This window comes from Nestor notabilis, unplaced genomic scaffold, assembly GCF_000696875.1.
Source record: "Nestor notabilis isolate BGI_N333 unplaced genomic scaffold, ASM69687v1 scaffold9689, whole genome shotgun sequence".
Classification (NCBI taxonomy): domain Eukaryota; kingdom Metazoa; phylum Chordata; class Aves; order Psittaciformes; family Psittacidae; genus Nestor; species Nestor notabilis.
The window spans coordinates 21,416-36,727 of record NW_009942337.1 but is presented as its reverse complement, the minus strand read 5'-3'; the positions used below and the strand labels follow the sequence as shown (position 1 = coordinate 36,727).

Sequence of the window (15,312 nt, the reverse complement as noted above, 5' to 3'; positions counted from 1 at the left end):
CTGCTGAGCAAAAGGAAGAATGCTGAGCCAGCAGAAGGGATAACTGGTTAACAGGAGCTCTCCAACAAAATGTCTCTCTAATGAGTCTTCCCAGTTGCTCTAGCCACAAAGCTGCAGGAATGATTTGCCTAGATTATTCCTTGAATACTTAGTTAACTTCTCGTCCTTACCAATTTTGATTGGTTTCTGTGTATGGGGGGTTGTCTTATATCATCCACCAGTTTAGGTGACCCTAACTCTCCCAGGAGGGAGCTCAGCTCTGAAGGTGGGTAAGAAGTTTTGTAAAGAAGATGCCTGAAAGGAATGGGTACAAATAGACACTGAAAACTTGCTTTCTAAAGTGGCAGTAATAGCGCTTTCCCCTGGTGCGAAAGTGCAAGGTGGTAATTAGACAGACAAATTAACATTCCTCCTGAGAAGATCAAGTCTAAAAAGGGCTCTCCTTATGAAGTTCCTGTAATTAAAGATGACTTGGTGTAGTTAGATTATTCATTTCTAAGGATGTGATGTGAATGGCTAGTGTTCATCTTTTCAGACTGGTGACTGGGTACCCGGAGGAGTTTTCACTGTTTGTGCGTGGGTATTAAACCAGGAGGATCTCACCACCAGAAGGCATGTATATACTCACTGTATCAGATTAACATTCTGCTGTTCGTGTACACCTTGTGTAATCCAGAAAACATTTTTTTGCTGTTCATGTTGCAAGCTAATTTGGAATTGCACTTGATTTTTCTTGTTCTTTATCAAGGGATGTCCTAAACCCATGTGGCTCTTGCATACAAACAACAGAAAGCTATTCCTCAGACTTGAATTTCTTGAGTCTCGAGGAAAAGTGATACTGATGTGAAGTACACAGCCTGCAGTGCATTAGATCACCCTGCTGTATCTAAAGGAATACATGGAAATCGTGGCATGCTGCTCTTCTGTCTCACATCATGTAACTCTTTGAAGAGCCGGTACAGTTTACTATCTCCCTGCTGTGTTTCTGTGGCTGTGCTCCAGTGATGATAGTGTTAAGCTCAGGAGCTTTCTTGACTTAGCATAAGTGGGTTTCCTAAAACATACCAAAAGGACTAAGTAGCCAAGTGGCTTCTTTAAATGCAGTGTTGAAGAGCAGAACAACTTAAATGGCCTGTAAGAGCTTGATAGATTGATTTCTGAGATTTTTATTAAAATCTGGGAGTAAGAATGAAGGCAGGAGAGAGGTGGGTTTAATGGAAGTGACAAAAGACTGACAAAGGTAGATTTGGGAGGAGGAATTGAGGAAGGGACAGTGTGAATTCGGGAGAGGTGTGTGTGTGCTAGGGAGGGGAGTGTGACAGAAGCCAGAATAGCAGAAGTGGAGATGACTTTCCTATAGAAGCGTTGAAAATGCGTTGGAGTATCTTCCAGAGGGTGCTAGGGTGGAAAAAAGCTGTGTCATTCAGGAATGCTGTTCTTGTATCCACGGTGCGTGACAGAAATGCAGGCTTCCCCATTGGGTGGGGATTTTGTCATCCTGTACTGGGAGATGGATCTGCTGCTGTATCTGAGGTTACTGAGCCCCCAGGGTTTGTGCAAGAAGCCATGTGATTTGTCCTGACCTCAAGGCCTTACACTGTTGGGTTAAGATGAGTTGATCTATTTTTTCTTTAAAAGAATGCCCTTAAATAGGAGCCCTTCTTGTTTCCCTTTAATCAAATAGAAGGTAGTTAAAAACTAGTGTAAATCCTTAAATCTGCTTTAAACAATAGCAACTTATACCAGTGTGTGTAGGCAGGGATTTGAAACAACTATTGGATTTAGATGAAGCCAAATGCAAACAGAAAACCAAGCAGCAACAGTTCTCTTCCCCCACTGGCAGCTCTCCCACTGCCTGCCCTTCAGCTCTGCCCCCTCCTCAGTCACAGCGTGGGTCCAGGCAGCTGCCCCCAGCCTGGGATTCAAGGATGGTTTCCTTCCCTCCCTAGCATGATGGTAAGGGGAACTGCCACAAAACTGTGCAGCTTGCTCTTAGGAGAAGGCATAGCAGTGTAAGTGGCTCTTGCTAGCACAGGGCATGAATGCAGAGCTGGCTTTTGCTGGGCAGTGATGGAATAATTAATGCTTTAGGTGTAGCTTCTAGTAATGTGAGGTGCATGTCTAGAAGAATTTATGACTTGAATAAAATGGGGTTTATCCCAGTTCCTGTTGCTCTAGTGTTTTCTTTCAGGAGTAGTGACTGCCCAGAGGGTTAAGGGAGGCCAAAGCTGTGGTTTGTACAGGGCTGGATAGGAATCCTAGGGATGGCTGCTGGGCTAATTCTGCCTTGAATAGGGTAACAAGTCTCAAGTCACTTGCCTGTAGTTGCTAGCACTTCATAAATGGTCCCTTTGAGTAACTGGCTGTTGTACCTATCTGTGCTGCATCTTTAAGGGCAAGATGAGTGCTGCTACTTCAGAGTGCTGTTTCTGAGTCTTTTCCACCATAACAGTGCTACTGTGCTGGGAATACTGAGAGCCAAGCAGCAGGTTTTGGGCACTTACCAAGCCTTTGCTGAAAGAATAAGCCTCTAGTAGCTGTAACAGGCTGAATAAAAACTGCTCGCTAATTAAAGGGGTCAGATCTGCATATCAAATGGCAGGAATATTCTGGAATTTGTGTGTCTATAGAAGAAACAACTGTTAAAGTTTTCTGCTTCTCCGGAGAGTGAAAGGGTGTTTCTGAATGTTTGCTCTGATAAGACAAGGGGAAATTCAAGCCATGGGATGCTTATCCTGAGCATAGCTTTGGCTCTGTAATCTCTCTAAGGGGGAGAAGTGTGTGTGTCTTTTTTATCCCCTCTGCCCCCGTGCATCCTAGGCATGTATTATCAGCTCTCATAATAGCTGCAGCCAGCAAGGAATGCAGAGGGTTTTTCTCTTTAATTACCAGCATCATTTGCATTAGGAAATGTTTGAGGAATGATGTTCATGAGGGAAGAGGCTGATTTCTTGTATTAACACTAGTACTAAGACTTATATACCTGCTGCCTCTCTAGCCTACATCTAGATATGATGTAGGCTGCCTACTGTCCCTGTAAGACTCTTCAGCTGAGGTTTTTATGGGCCAAGCTCTCCATAATTTATGGAGAAAGCATGAGGCTCACACAGATTTTCACAGTGGATCCACTTCAAGTGTGTGATCTTTGCTTCTATTTCTTGTATTTATGAGGAGGAAGTAGAAATGCAACCAGGTGAACTATATTGTTCTCCTCGCTCTTTCTGAAGTGGATGAACCCAGGCAAGGAGGGATGGATTCCTTCAGGAGAGGAGCGAGAGCAGAAGCAGTTGTTTGGACTGTGGATTGATGTGTGTGCCAGAACAAATCTGCAAGGGTCTGTTACCAAGACAAAGCCCGCTCTGGCTTGCCTGCTTGGCTTCATTTCCCAGCTGGGTGTTGGTGGTGGTGAAGAATGCTTAATATCCTTTAGTGGCCCTTCCTGTTAAACAAAGGCACTATGCTTACTTGTTCTGAAAGCTGTTTTTTGGCTTGTTTCCTTCCCCTTTTATTCCCCCTTCAAACCAGCTCTGTGAGCGTAGTGCTCTAACTCAAGCACAAGAAGAAACTGTGAAGAAACGGTTCCGTCCAGAATAACTTCAGATTTACACCAAAAGCACCAACACCTTCCTTTCCACTACCACAGACACAACCTTGGTATTATGAGAACCTTCCCAGAAAAGATCCTGGGAGCTCTGAAGCTAAATGTGACATGAGAATAGAAAATTTGTATCTTGGTAATGTTTTTTTTTGCCTTGAGTTTAGTTGTGTGACCCCCTTCACAAGTTCTTTCCTCCTCTATTATTAGGCAAAATGGGCTTGGGAAGAGGAACTGTGAGTTCCTGCAGTGATATCTTAATAGAAGAGGTATCACTGACTTGTATGAGATAATCTCCTGGTTGCAACTCATTTAAAGGATCTTCCTCCTTTAAGTGAGGCTTAAGCTAATATGGTTTGCTTCATAATTGGGACAGACTGATAACGCGTGGACAGTTATGGCAAATCATTTGATAGGTGGTAATTTGCTAAGCAGCTGGAGCTGAATTGTGTCCACAAGCTTGAAATTCATTTGCTTTAACAATAAATAAGCCTTTTGTCCCAGTAAGTTATTAAGCCTTCTTTCCCAGTACTCTAAATCAGTGTGACACAAATGCTTCTAATGGGAAGATAAATCAAGATAGATGATGTTCATAGATATTTTGCAGTGTAGAGAAGAAGGCATGGAAAACGTGCTAGAGGAACCACCATCATGGGCCAGTAGTCAATGCAAGCTCTTTGTGTCATGCTGTTAAGAAATCAAATGAAACTGTATTTTACATCTAGAGAAGGCATGTGTCCCCTGACATAGCAATGGTAAGCTCTCGGGGGAGCCACTGGAGAGCTTGACTGGTTGGATATCTGGTTCCCTATGACTAGTCCTGCAACAGATCTTCATTACGGTACCATAAATGAAACCTACATGTTGAGAAGGGATGGTGTTCCGCCGTTCATTGTATGGACCCTAGACAGAGAATTGGTGGCTGTGTGAAAAACAGGCAAACATTTACAGGTGATTTTAGTGGCTGCTGAGGAGCATGACCCAGCTTCCCTTTGGGAGGCATGCAGGTGTCCCTGCCCATGGCAGGGGGGTTGGAACTAGATGATCTTTAAAGTCCCTTCTAACCCAAACCACTCTTTGATTCTTTGATATGATTCTATGAGTCTTCCCTTTCTGTGGCAAGTGTTGATGTGATTACCCAAGGGTGCTGTAGCAATAAGCCATGCATTATATAGCTTGCATTTTAGCTCTAAGTCTATCCTTTCTTTTTCTGCAGTGCTGGAATTGCTGTAGGCTTCTATGGGAATGGAGAGACCAGTGATGGCATTCACAGACTGACGTACTCACTACGCCATGCAAACCGCACTGTGGCTGGTGTCCAGGACAGGGTAAGCACTAGGAGAGATGTGCTAGCAAAGAAGGAGTGTAGGAATGAGCAGACTTGCTCAGCACCTCTTTTCTTGAATCTGGCTGTGCCTGTATCTCTTCCTATTTTTTGTTAGTCTCTGGGTTTAGAGATGTGCTAAAATTTCCATTAGCTGAGTGGTGATTGCTTCAGCTCTTCTAAAAATATCAAAGCAAACACAGCTTGTTAAATGAAGTCTTCCCTTTGCTAGGTTTATAAACAGCTTCTGATCAGCTCCCTTCCACACCCGGAAGAGGAGGCAGGCCAAAGCAGACGAATCTCTTAGTAAAATATATCTTTTTAGCACAATCAGTTGTTCTTGTGCTGCCTCTAATTTCATGGTACCATTCTGTGACCCTGATGGCTGCAAAATGTGTACACATGTTAAAGGCTCAGCTGAGATGCCATTCTTGGACTACTTGCAAACGATTTACTTTATAGATGCTTATAAGTTGCTTTTGAAGGGTTAGCAGTCTGAGCCTCTAAGACAGAGGACTGGTAATCTGGAAGCTGACCATGACTTGCTAGTAAGAATGAATCCTTTTTTACTTCTTGACTTCCTGTCCTTTAATTATTTTTCTCTTTTTTTCCATCTTTTTTCCTCCTCTTATTTTCCTGTAACACAGGTACTAGATACTGCAGTGGCTCTGAACCAAACAGTGGAACCAAACTTGCTCGTCCTGGAGGAGATGTTCACGAAGCAGACCGACTACCTGCATGTTATCCAGAAACTGCAAGGTCTCTTGGATGGTCTGGTCAGGCAAACAACTGAGATCCCCTTTTGGAAGAATGAAGAGCTGTCTCTGGAGGAGCTGGCAATTCAGATTGACCTCTATGACTGGTACAGGTGCGTAGCATGCTCTAGTGTAGATGTAGTAGCATCTGTTTTGCAACAATGATGTGTGTCTTCTGGGTGGCTGAGCCAAAGGCTCTGTGTGTTACTGCAGGTGCTGTTGGCTCACGCAGCTCATTTGTTTCTTACAGCAAAATTACATTCAGTTTAAATCAAAATGTGGGACAACTTTTTTCTTAACTGTGTTTATTACCAGCTGGAAAACTTACTCTGAATGCGTAGCTTGTTCTAACACTGGGAAAAAAACAGCCACAGAGCTACTGTTGTGTCCTAAGCAGCGTGTTGTAGTTGTATGGCACAGTAACTAGAGTAGAAAACTGGACTGGTTCCATAAGTTAACAGCACATCCTAATGTTCCCTTTTATTAAACGTATTTAATAAAAGATTGCATCAGCTGTATTCCACAAAACAAAACCTCAGTCCATGCATGTGGAATAAATAAGCATTTTCTAACAAACGTCTAGCAAATTCAAGAAGCTGCAGTGTCTCTTCTTCGCCTGATGGTGTCCAGTTACATATAACTTCACATGAGAACAAGATTAACCATCTCATTTCTCAGCAACTGTGTATGCTGGCCATGTTGTGTAAATGTTTTTACCTGCCTTGACTGTAGGCCCAGCAAGCATCCAGAGCTCTCTGGATATTAATCATTAGTGGTAGCTTTTACTTGAAGGAAAGAGCTACATTTTCCCATGAGTCACAGTAGCTTGTTGATTTGTGCCTTTTATATATCAGTTTTCCTCTGCAGACTGTGTATTCTGTTTGCTGCAGGTGGCTGGGATACCTGGGCCTGCTCCTCTTCCATGTCCTGATATGTTTGCTGGTTCTCTTTGGGCTCATTAGAAACTCCAGGGCCATTCTTATGGGGTAAGTCCTGACCTAGGCACAGGGGATAAGGAAGGCCATCTGAATCCAAGTGCCTGCTAGTTTAAAGCTCTAGATTGTTGTTAGTTGATACCAAGGACTTCTGAGACTGAACATCTTAAATGAGCTTCTTGATGTAAAGAGACTTCGTAGAGCATAGCTTTGTGGGTAGGATTAGAACTAAGTCTGAGAGATCTTCACAGGAAGGTTCTTGAGCTATAAAATGCAATAGTACTGGTGTCCATTGCCTTTTCATCCAAGATGAGGAACTCACATGGGCAGTCTACCTTCCAGTGGGTAGCTTTGGTAGCCTCCGTTTGCTGGAAGATAATAATGTGAACATCCTCCCTTAAATTTACAGGATTTAAAAATCTCCCTTTAATTCTCTGCAGTTGTGAAGGCATTTGTTAAGTGCTGATAAGCACTGCATGTGTCTGCACAACCCAGCAGCATGCCTTTTGTGTCATGATCTGCTCTTGTTTACCTTTGGCTGTCATACCTGAAGAAATGTTAAACTGAGAACAAGCAATGGTTTGTACAGTTATGAGGAGGAGTCTTGTTGCCATGGCACTGCAATATTAATGCATCCCTGTTTCTAAAAAGCACTGCAAATGCTGCCATGCTCAGGCCCCATTACAAAGAACAAATATTCCTCTCCCTATTGTGTAGCTTGGTTTAGCTTGGCATGTTTGGCAAAGAATGTGGTATTGTAAACGCAGCAACAGTTCGACAACTGACATGGCCAAGAGTTTATCCTGGTACATGGTGATGCCATTTTAATAACTGGAATGCATATTTAGATTTATTATTTGCCAGGTGACTTCATACCTGGCAGGTTATACAGATGAAAGTCCAAGTGTATGCACAGATGGTAAACCCAGGGTTTAAATTAGAATCTCATTCCCTGTTAGCCAAAAGTTCACATTAAGGCATTCCCCGAAGGGAGCACATGGCAGAAAGAAGCAAATGTATCACAGCCAAGCAAGATGGTGAAATGCCAGTTTTAGATCTTTTAGCCAAACAATCAGTTACTGACCCAGTCATCTTGGTTTAAAATAAAACAACAAATGTGTCTTACTGATTACCCTGCTCAGCTGAGGCACCAAGCTGTGTTGTCTGTATGTCATAAAACCACAGAACCTTGCTGATCCCTGGATAATAATTTTTCCATCCATTTGGAAAACGTACAATAAAGTCTTTAGTGTCTCACTCCACAATGCTGCACAGAGGTCAGTCTGGTGAAGCTCCATTACTTCTGCAAGATGAGCCACAGATCCATTCACAGAACAGGGATTACTCAGAATTAAAATAAATTGGTAGAGTGAGGGGTAGATATTTATTTTTAAGAGAGACCTATAGATATATTTTTTTAAAGCTCTAGTCTTAAATGAGACAAACACAACGGAAAAGAGAGATGTTCTTTCCTCACAGAGATGCTTGCACTAGGCTTGAATAAAAAATACCTTGGTTATGAACAGGTTTTGCTTTATTTTCTTGGGGGGGGGGGGGGGGGGGGGAGGGAAACTGCTTGTGTTTCAAAGCCTGAAGGAAAAGGTATCCCTGAGAGAGCAACCCAGTGTCACTTTGCTTTGAAGATAGGGATACATAAAATGAAACTGCTTGTTAGTCCGTATCCATATACCTGAGGGAGCTGAGGAGCACTTTTGCCTAAGCGTCTCTAGCTCTCCTGACAGCAAAGGTGAAGAGCTAATGTGCTGTTTGGGGAAGTGCAAAGCCCTTTTCCACTAGTGTGTGGTAGCTGAACATCACTGAGGCCACTGCTCTGCCATCCCTCTGCCTTATGTTGGCTTGATAGCAGCCACTTCCCGCTGTATCTGTTGGTAATGAGGTCCAGCTCTCAGGACAGAACTTTAAAACCTGTGCAGAGATGGACTCACATTGCAGTGGTCGGCACCTAAACTGTTGCTCTGAACTGTTTGCCTGTGGGTGACTGTGTCTCCTGGGGCTTTGTGGGATGCTTAGGTTCTGCTTGAAACCAAAGGCAGGTGTCCTATTCCTTCCCACTGTCTTAGCCACGCAGTGCTTACACCTGACAACCTTCTATTTATTCTAGAAACAGAAGGGATTTGTCCAATTTTGGATAAGGATGTTTGGGGTTTTTTTCTTTGAATATCTTTGGGCCTGGAAAGTAAAGTCCAGAATGGGAATAGTGAAAGTAATGGGATTGTAGTCATCCCTCTGCCAATCTGCCTTCCCTACAGCCGCCCCCATGTCTTTCTGCCTTTGGCTTCCCAGCTAGAAGCAGGGTAAGACTTTACTTCCACCCTCTTCTTCCCTTCCTGCAGCCCCAGGGCCAGGTAACATGGGAACTAATAGCTGGATATAAACTTCTCTGCTTCTGTTCATATAAAATGGGATGGTTTATCTGAAGACAAATTTGGGTTTGATAATTGGTTTGGACTCCAAATAATACACCTTGTGAAGGGATCTGCTTGGAATCAGAGCTGCTATATCTGCCATCTGTCTGTCTCCCACAGGGTGTGCTTGCTTGGGGTGTTTGCCCTCATTGTCAGTTGGGGATCCCTGGGTCTGGAGTTGGCTGTCGCTGTGGTAAGTGGCTCTGATCCAAGTCCCATTCACCCTTTGCTGCAGGTTTATCAGTCATGAGATTACTGTTTCACTGTGTTTTATAGAACATCTTGTTCTAAGTAGCTGTCCTAGCAATTTCCATCTGTGAAAAGCAGAGAGCTCCTCCTGTCTCCATGGTGTGGTGTACTAGCTGGTACTCCAGCACTGCTGTGATTGTGTAAAGCAGTGCTAGTGTGGATGACGATGAGAGACTTCAGCATCTGAAACACATCCATAGTAGAGAGTTCCCTGATGTTAACCTGGCTCAACTGTTCTTTGATATTGGTGTTCTTTGCTATTTCTTTTCCCTTTTGTCTTGCATCTGTCTAGGGCTCCAGTGACTTCTGTATTAACCCCGATGCTTATGTCTCCAAAGTGGTTGAAGAGAATGCAGTGCTTAGTGCTGGTAAGTGCTGGGACTGGTTTTGGCACGGGGTACTGTGGCTCCAGCTGTCACATAGGAGCATGGCAAGGGCTGAGAATTTAAGGCTGTGTTTGGAACAGAGGAGCTTGCACACAGTGGGAAAAGCCTATGTGTGTGGAGCTCTGGAAAACCAATGTTCTTCCCAAGGAAGCATTTATACCCTGGTCAGAAGTGCACATGTATGATTTTGTCAGAAGAGCCTTCAGAACCTTTCTTCTATCTTGAAAATAGCTCTTAAGATGGAACAACAGAAGTATCTGGATTATTCTGCTTTAAATGTAGCGCTCTTGAATCTTGTTCTCCCTGCTCTTGTAAGTGGCAGAAGTGTGGCAATAGCAATGTGCAGTTTGAGTTGTCGTTTCTAAAACTTGCTCTTGTATTCCTGAATCTAGAAGTCATTTTTATATGTCTTATCAACAAATATATATATATATATATGTATTTCTTAATGGGGGCTATAAATAGCAGTCTTTTTAATTTAAAGGATAAATGGATGGAAACTGCCACAAATAAGTATGATTTTCCCCTTTCCATTATACGTGCAGTATTTTTGTCTATTCTGTTCCATGTAAAGCAAGATGCCTCCATCACAGTGGCATCCAGCTGAAGTACTAATGGATTTTGGGTTTGTGGTTCCTAATTTAGACTGAAGTGGTTGGTGATATGAGGGGTGCCTCCAATTTGGACCTTGGGGGGGCAAAAGTAGCATTCAGAACTGTGGCTTAATAAAAAGTGCCAGCAGAGATAACTGTAAGTGCTAGAAAGGAAAAGGACTTTTCAGGACTGAGTTTGCTGCTTAGATAATAGTTAATTTTTCTCCTACCTTCTCTCCCCCAATAGTTCCTCTATATGATAAAACACAAATAAGCAATGACGCTGATTTGCAAAAGGAGCCATCTGTGTTTTCCCTGGTTCTTATTTAGTGGAATCAGAGAATCTTTGCCTTGTGTACAGCAGGTCTAGTGTATGGCTGGGTACTTAGCCAAATGCTGCCTCTCACTGTGCAACTGATCAGAAATTAGGTAGGTAGCTATGGCTGAGGATGCAAGGATTGGAAGCAATAAGAACTGTTTGTCTGGAGGCAGACTGCAGTATAAAAGAGTATGTACAAGTTGATATTATCACTCTACAGCTTATTTTTGGAATGCCTTATTTATTGATTTCCTGAGAAGGAGAGGCGAGAGCCAGGCAGCTCTCTTTGTAACAAAGAAATGCAATAAGGGAAGAGAATGAGTGTTTATCACCACACAAAATGAAAATCCTCTCTTGGCTGTGAAGGTGACAAAGCGGCACCAGGGTACCAAGCTAGACTTCTAGTTATTCAAGGAGGCAAACAGGTCAGTGAGGCCAAGGGGAAATACATGGCTCTAATGCCAGCTGTGCACTGTGATAATTTGATAATCCAAATCAGCTCTGTAGCATGTTTGGTAACAATTAGATTGACCCTGGGAAACTGAAGAAACACCCCTTTGTGCTATTTCTCTGTTTCAGTTGTCCTTGTCTGCTTGGCTTCTAACAGTGAGAGCAGGACTGACATTCTGTCCCTCCTCCTGCTTCCCTGGGCAGGGACAATCAACTCCCCCGGGTGAAATCAGGCTGTTCTGACAGCACCACCACCTCTAACAGTTGTTAAGGCTCCATAAATAACAGTGAATGGGTCCAAGCAAAATGCTGAAGAGGAGGAAGAGCAGGTGTTGTCACAGGCTCGAGTCGGAAGGATGGCCCCTTCTGTGGGTGGCTGGTGTGTCAGCTCCCTGCTGTCAGGCAGCCGCTGAGTGTTCCTCAGCGCCTTCTCCCTTTTTCAGAGGGAAGTCAGTCTAACTTCTGAGCCTACCATTGCACTAGGCAGCTGGCTGGGAGGAGATCCAATGTTCTTCTGCCTTTTCCATGTGGATTTTCACTGCTGTGTCATAGTTTATGATCAGGAAGCTACGGAAATAGCTTATGGTCCCTGAAGTGGGGACACTCGTGTGCACCTGAGCAGGAAGGAAAATCACGATGCAGTGTGGGACTGCTCAGTGACACTCCTCAGAAACATCTTTAGAAGTGTTGGTACCCCTTAACATGCTTGGCTCTAAATTGTAGCAGCTGCTTTGTGATCAGTTGAGCCATATGTACACCAAGAGTGGTGAGCTCGAGGAGGCAGGGCAGGCAGCTCGGAGCCAGCATCAGTGTGGTCCTCTTGGGGGAAGATGCTCTGTTTGAAGGCTCCTAATTCTAGTGCACAGAATCTTCACACTCTCTGGTTTGCTGCCTTTGCTCTTTGGATGGTGCTCTCCAACATTAACAACAGTATAGACAGATGAGGCAGAAACAAAGATTGCTCCAGCTAGTTTCATCAGAGTGAAACCAGAGTGTCCCTCACCGTGAATTTTTCAGCTCAGAAAAGGCTGACTAAGAGTGTGAATGGACGGAGGGGCTCAGGTTATCCATGAAAAAAGAACCCATTGGGAATTAGCATATATCACATGTAGTAATCACATTTACCTTGGGAATCACTTCTGTTGGGCTGGGAGGGCACTTGTGTTTTCAGTCTTGCCTAGGTATCTGCTTTTGGCCAGTGCTGGCATATGGCACACTGGGCTAGATGCTGTCATATGCTTTTAAGGATATAAGAAGCAACAAGTAACCTTAAGAAGCTTTGTAACGCTGGGTCAATTTTTCCCTATAATCACTGTTCTTAGGTGTTGTTTTTCAGTATAACATGTTGTAATATTCCCAGCCCTCTGCTCTGGTATTCAGACAGAGATGAATGCTGTTCACTTCCCCCTGGTGGGATGGGAGATTGGCGTACTTGCAATGCTTTTGTGTTGGTGATGGTTATAGTAGTTTTCACAGAAAAATAACTGTGGTGTTGTCATGGTTTAACCCCAGCCAGTAACACAGCCCCACACAGCCACTTGTTCACTTCCCCCTGGTGGGATGGGAGAGAATGGGAAGGGTGAAAGTGAGAAAACTTGTGGGTTGAGATAAAGACAGTTCAATAAGTAAAGCAAAAGCCATACATACAAGCAAAGCAAAACATGAAATTCATTCACCACTTCACATGGTCAGGCAGGTGTTCAGCCATCTTCAGCACAGCTGAGCTCCATCACAGGTAACAGTCACTTGGGATGATAATAAATGCCATCACTCTGAATGTCCTCCTTCATCCTCAGCTCTGTATCCTGAGCATGACATCATATGGTATGGCATATCCGTACCTTGGGTCAGTTGGGGTCAGCTGTCCTGGCTGTGTCCTCTCCCAATATCTTGTGCATCCCCAGCCTCCTCCTGGTGAGGTGAGGAGCAGAAGAGGCTTTGGCTCTGTGTAAGCACTGCTCAGCAATCACTAGAACATACCTGTTTCCAGCACAGATCCAAAACACAGCCCCATACCAGCAGCTATGAAGAAAATTAACTCTACCCCAGCTAAAACCAGCACAGTGGGATACTGGGCAACTAGTATGTTAATATTCCTGTTTGTCTATTAATTGCTGTTTGCAAATCCAAATCGAATTAATGGAGCTGAGAATAATCTGATCAAGTGCATTATTATTGTTGTTGTGTTTTTAGCTGATCTCCTTGTTTTGTAGATAAAATGTGCTGTATTAAGAAAAGGGAGGGAGGGAGGAGAACGGGGAGCAAAGAGCCTTAATGCAGGTTTCCTGGAGAAGGAGAGACTTAAATCATTTTGCAGAAGAGGCTGATATACGTGCCTAACTCATCCAGTATTCATTAATTGAGATAAAGCCAGTGGAGTTGAACAGTGTCTGTATAATCGGTTCCTGCTGTTAGTCAAAAGACTTGGTGCGGCCAAGATGTTTATTTTCAAAGCAGGAGGCCATCTTCTAGTCTCATCCTTTTTCATTGATGTTGTGTTATTATCAGATGACTTATTGCATACAATTAAATAAGAAGGCACAATCTGTCTAAGCAACAGGCAGAGCTTTCTTGTATAAATGTTATGCAGATCTGCCCCTTTGCTGTCAGACTGTTGCCTTAGGGAAACAGAATTCCTGGTGGAGAACATCTTAACTGGGCAGGAAAATCTGGCCAAAAGGCATGTCTTCCTTTGACATCACAGGTGATAGACTTCAGCTTTCTTTGCTGATTGAACCCACAGAGACAGTCTCATCTGGGGGGATATGTAAAATGTGAACTGCTTAGAGAATGCTCAAGTAGGGCTGGGAAAAGCTCTTTCTAGGTGTGAGGAGTTTTTCCAGCTAGGATCTGCTCATTACCCTGAAGACCTCCTCACTGCCTTTTGGCGGGTGCATAATGCCATTTTTGCATTTCAGCTGGGCTTTGAAGTGAATAGTAAGTCTCCATGGTTGCAAAGCAATAAGTAGCTCTAGCAGCTGAAGCTGTCTTTAGCAGGCAGCTCCACTTTCCTTTCTAGGAAACCCAGATTTTGCAAAAATAAAGCATTTTGAGTAGTTCCCTTCCCTGCCTTCTGCTCCTACATTGCCTGTGCACCAAGAGAGTGGGTCAGGAGGATTGCTGCAGGCATAGGCAGCTGCAAATGTGACCCTGCCTAACCCTTCTCCTGTGAACTAGATTGCCTAAAGGCTGGCTTCAAAAATCACATCCAACCTTCAGGAATTTTCCTTGAGAGGAAAATGCATCAGAAAGATAATTATAGCAAGAAATTGCCTGGAGCTGTTAACAGAGTGCAAATGGTGGGTTAGTGTAGCTGTTTTCTGGACAGAAATGGGTGATTTGGGGGTGTACAGGATAGCCTCCACCAGGTTTAAAACTGGTGAAGGTGCCTCCTGCTCTTTCCTCTTTCCCAGTCTGGTGGTACGGAGGCAGGGGTCACGTTCCTCTTAATTTCTAGGCTTTGCAGTGTATGATCACTTTAAGGCAGCTTTACCGCCTATTGTAGCTTTAGCTTTAAAGCACCACAGCTATTAGCATGCTGGGTTCAGTGCAGGGGAAAGCTGCTCCTGCTGGCTTTGCCATTTTGGAAAGCATGTTTTATGTACAGTGTCACACTTGTCAGCTGCAAAGCCAGTGCTACCACAGTGAAGCCTTGTTGATCCTGCCTTCCAGGGGCAAGTGAGGGAAACACTTATTTCAGTGTACTGCTTTTTGCTTCACTTGTAACCAGCAATCTTTGTCCTGGGCTTACAAACTGCAAACTATGATGATATTGGGAACTCTTCTCTGTAATCTGCCCACCAGGAGTGATCCAAAAGGCCCTCAAGAAACATTTCTAGAGCTGTTTATTAGCACTATGTCATGCAACTTAATGCACTTACAAAGTTGATGTATAATTCATACCAGTGTGAGAGCCTGAGAGAAACTTATAGTGGTGTGTTGGTTTAAAGTAAATAGACTACAAGATCATAGAATCATTGAATGGTTTGGGTGGGAAACGACCTTAAGATCTTCTAGTTCCAACCCCCCTGCCATGGGCAGGGATGCCTCACACTAGACCATGTCACCCAAGGCTCTGTCCAACCTGGCCTGGAACACTGCCAGGGATGGAGCATTTACCACTACTTTGGGCAGCCTGTTCCAGTGCCTCAGCACCCTCACAGTAAAGAACTTCTTCCTTAGATCTAACTTGAACTTCCCCTGCTTAAGTTTGAACCCATCACCCCTTGTCCTATCACTACAGTCCCTGATGAAGAGTCCCTCTCCAGCCCTTCTTGTAG

General features: G+C 43.9%; 1 protein-coding gene across 1 annotated transcript in view; it reads left to right on the top strand.

Moving 5' to 3' along the window:
• LOC104411028 (protein tweety homolog 3-like) overlaps window positions 1-15,312 on the top strand; it is a 56,398-nt gene that overhangs the window by 25,272 nt on the left and 15,814 nt on the right. The window contains 5 exon segments of the mRNA XM_010021350.1: window positions 4,812-4,923; window positions 5,567-5,787; window positions 6,565-6,660; window positions 9,156-9,228; window positions 9,577-9,652. Coding sequence (XP_010019652.1) covers window positions 4,812-4,923; window positions 5,567-5,787; window positions 6,565-6,660; window positions 9,156-9,228; window positions 9,577-9,652 — 578 coding nt within the window.